The following is a 1,351-nucleotide window of genomic DNA, read 5'->3' on the forward strand; positions in this document are numbered from 1 at the left end:
AAGGTCCGAAAGCAAAATCCAAACGCTGTGACAACTATATTACAAAACAAATACGTCGACAACAGTACGAACAGTTACCAGATCATCATCATCATCATCATCATCATCATCATCATCATCATCATCATCATTATCATCATCATCATCATCATCATCATCATCAACAACAACATCATGTAACCCCTACCTGTGCAGAAGAGAGGGCGTCCGAATCGACGCCGGGGAATCCCCCTCCGATGTCCAGCAAGTCCATGTCGAAGCCCAGCTGATGTCCAGCGCTGAACACGGCATGGGCCTCACGGATTGCCTGACTGAAGCAACGCTCGTCAGAGGGTAGACTGCCCTCATGGAAACTGGAAAAGGAACCACATAATGACCATCTATCTATCAATCTATCAATCAATCTATCTATCTATCTATCTATCTATCTATCTATCTATCTATCTATCTATCTATCTATCTATCTATCTATCTATCGATCTGCCTGCCTGTCTGTCTGCCTGTCCGTCTGTCTGCCTGTCTGTTTTTGAATAAGGTTCAATGTGCCCTTTCTCAAGAGTATACAACTCAGCGCCACGTATTTAGGAGATTTTGATAATTTACTGGCTACTCATTAAAATAAACCCAGGAAAAAAGGAAACAATAATATAAACAAAACATTCCCCAAACAACCACCCCCCCCCCCTAAAAAAAATCCCGAAGGAAATACCAGAGAGGAATCTCACAAGTCTCAATGACTTAGTTAAGAAAGACTACTCTAGCAAATATCTGTGGTGCACTGTTAACGAAATGCTTTTTGGGTAGTCTCCCTTGTTGTAGTTCTCGGGCAATGCATGTAATACATAATGTACATTATCGTCTTTGAAAGAAGCTGTGAATTTTACAAAGATAAAACAGTTCTTAGAACAGAAATTGGTCTTTCTATAGAGAAGGTTGTTGTCTCAGAATGCCTACGTGCAGAGAGATCACTGAGGTAGGAGTCTGTTCCACTGCTCCGGGCGTCTGTATACTTCTTCCAGGTCGACTACGAAGAAAGCATTTTCCTGGTTCTGAAACAAAAAAAACAACCAAACCGTTAAAATATACATTTAGAAATGGGCTCTCTCTGCCTACTCTTCGCCCCTCCCCTTCCCCCTCCCCCTTTTCCCTTTCGCTTTCTCTCTTTCTTTATCTGTATCTGCTTGCGATAATGAAAGCAAGTTTAGATTGAGTTCTACGGGGACTAAAATTCTCTCTCTCCCTCTCTCCCCCTTTCACTCTGTCTGTCTGTCTGTCTGTCTGTCTGTCTGTCTGTCTGTCTGTCTGTCTGTCTGTCTGTCTGTCTGTCTGTCTGTCTGTCTGTCTGTCTGTC

General features: G+C 42.6%; 1 protein-coding gene across 1 annotated transcript in view; it reads right to left on the reverse strand.

Annotated features, from left to right (window-relative positions):
• LOC106011369 (ornithine decarboxylase) overlaps window positions 1–1,351 on the reverse strand; it is a gene marked incomplete at its 3' end in the record, with an annotated part of 9,461 nt that overhangs the window by 6,416 nt on the left and 1,694 nt on the right. The window contains 1 exon segment of the mRNA XM_035968941.1: window positions 188–408. Coding sequence (XP_035824834.1) covers window positions 188–408 — 221 coding nt within the window.

The sequence above is a fragment of the Aplysia californica genome, unplaced genomic scaffold, assembly GCF_000002075.1.
Source record: "Aplysia californica isolate F4 #8 unplaced genomic scaffold, AplCal3.0 scaffold00098, whole genome shotgun sequence".
Lineage (NCBI taxonomy): Eukaryota > Metazoa > Mollusca > Gastropoda > Aplysiida > Aplysiidae > Aplysia > Aplysia californica.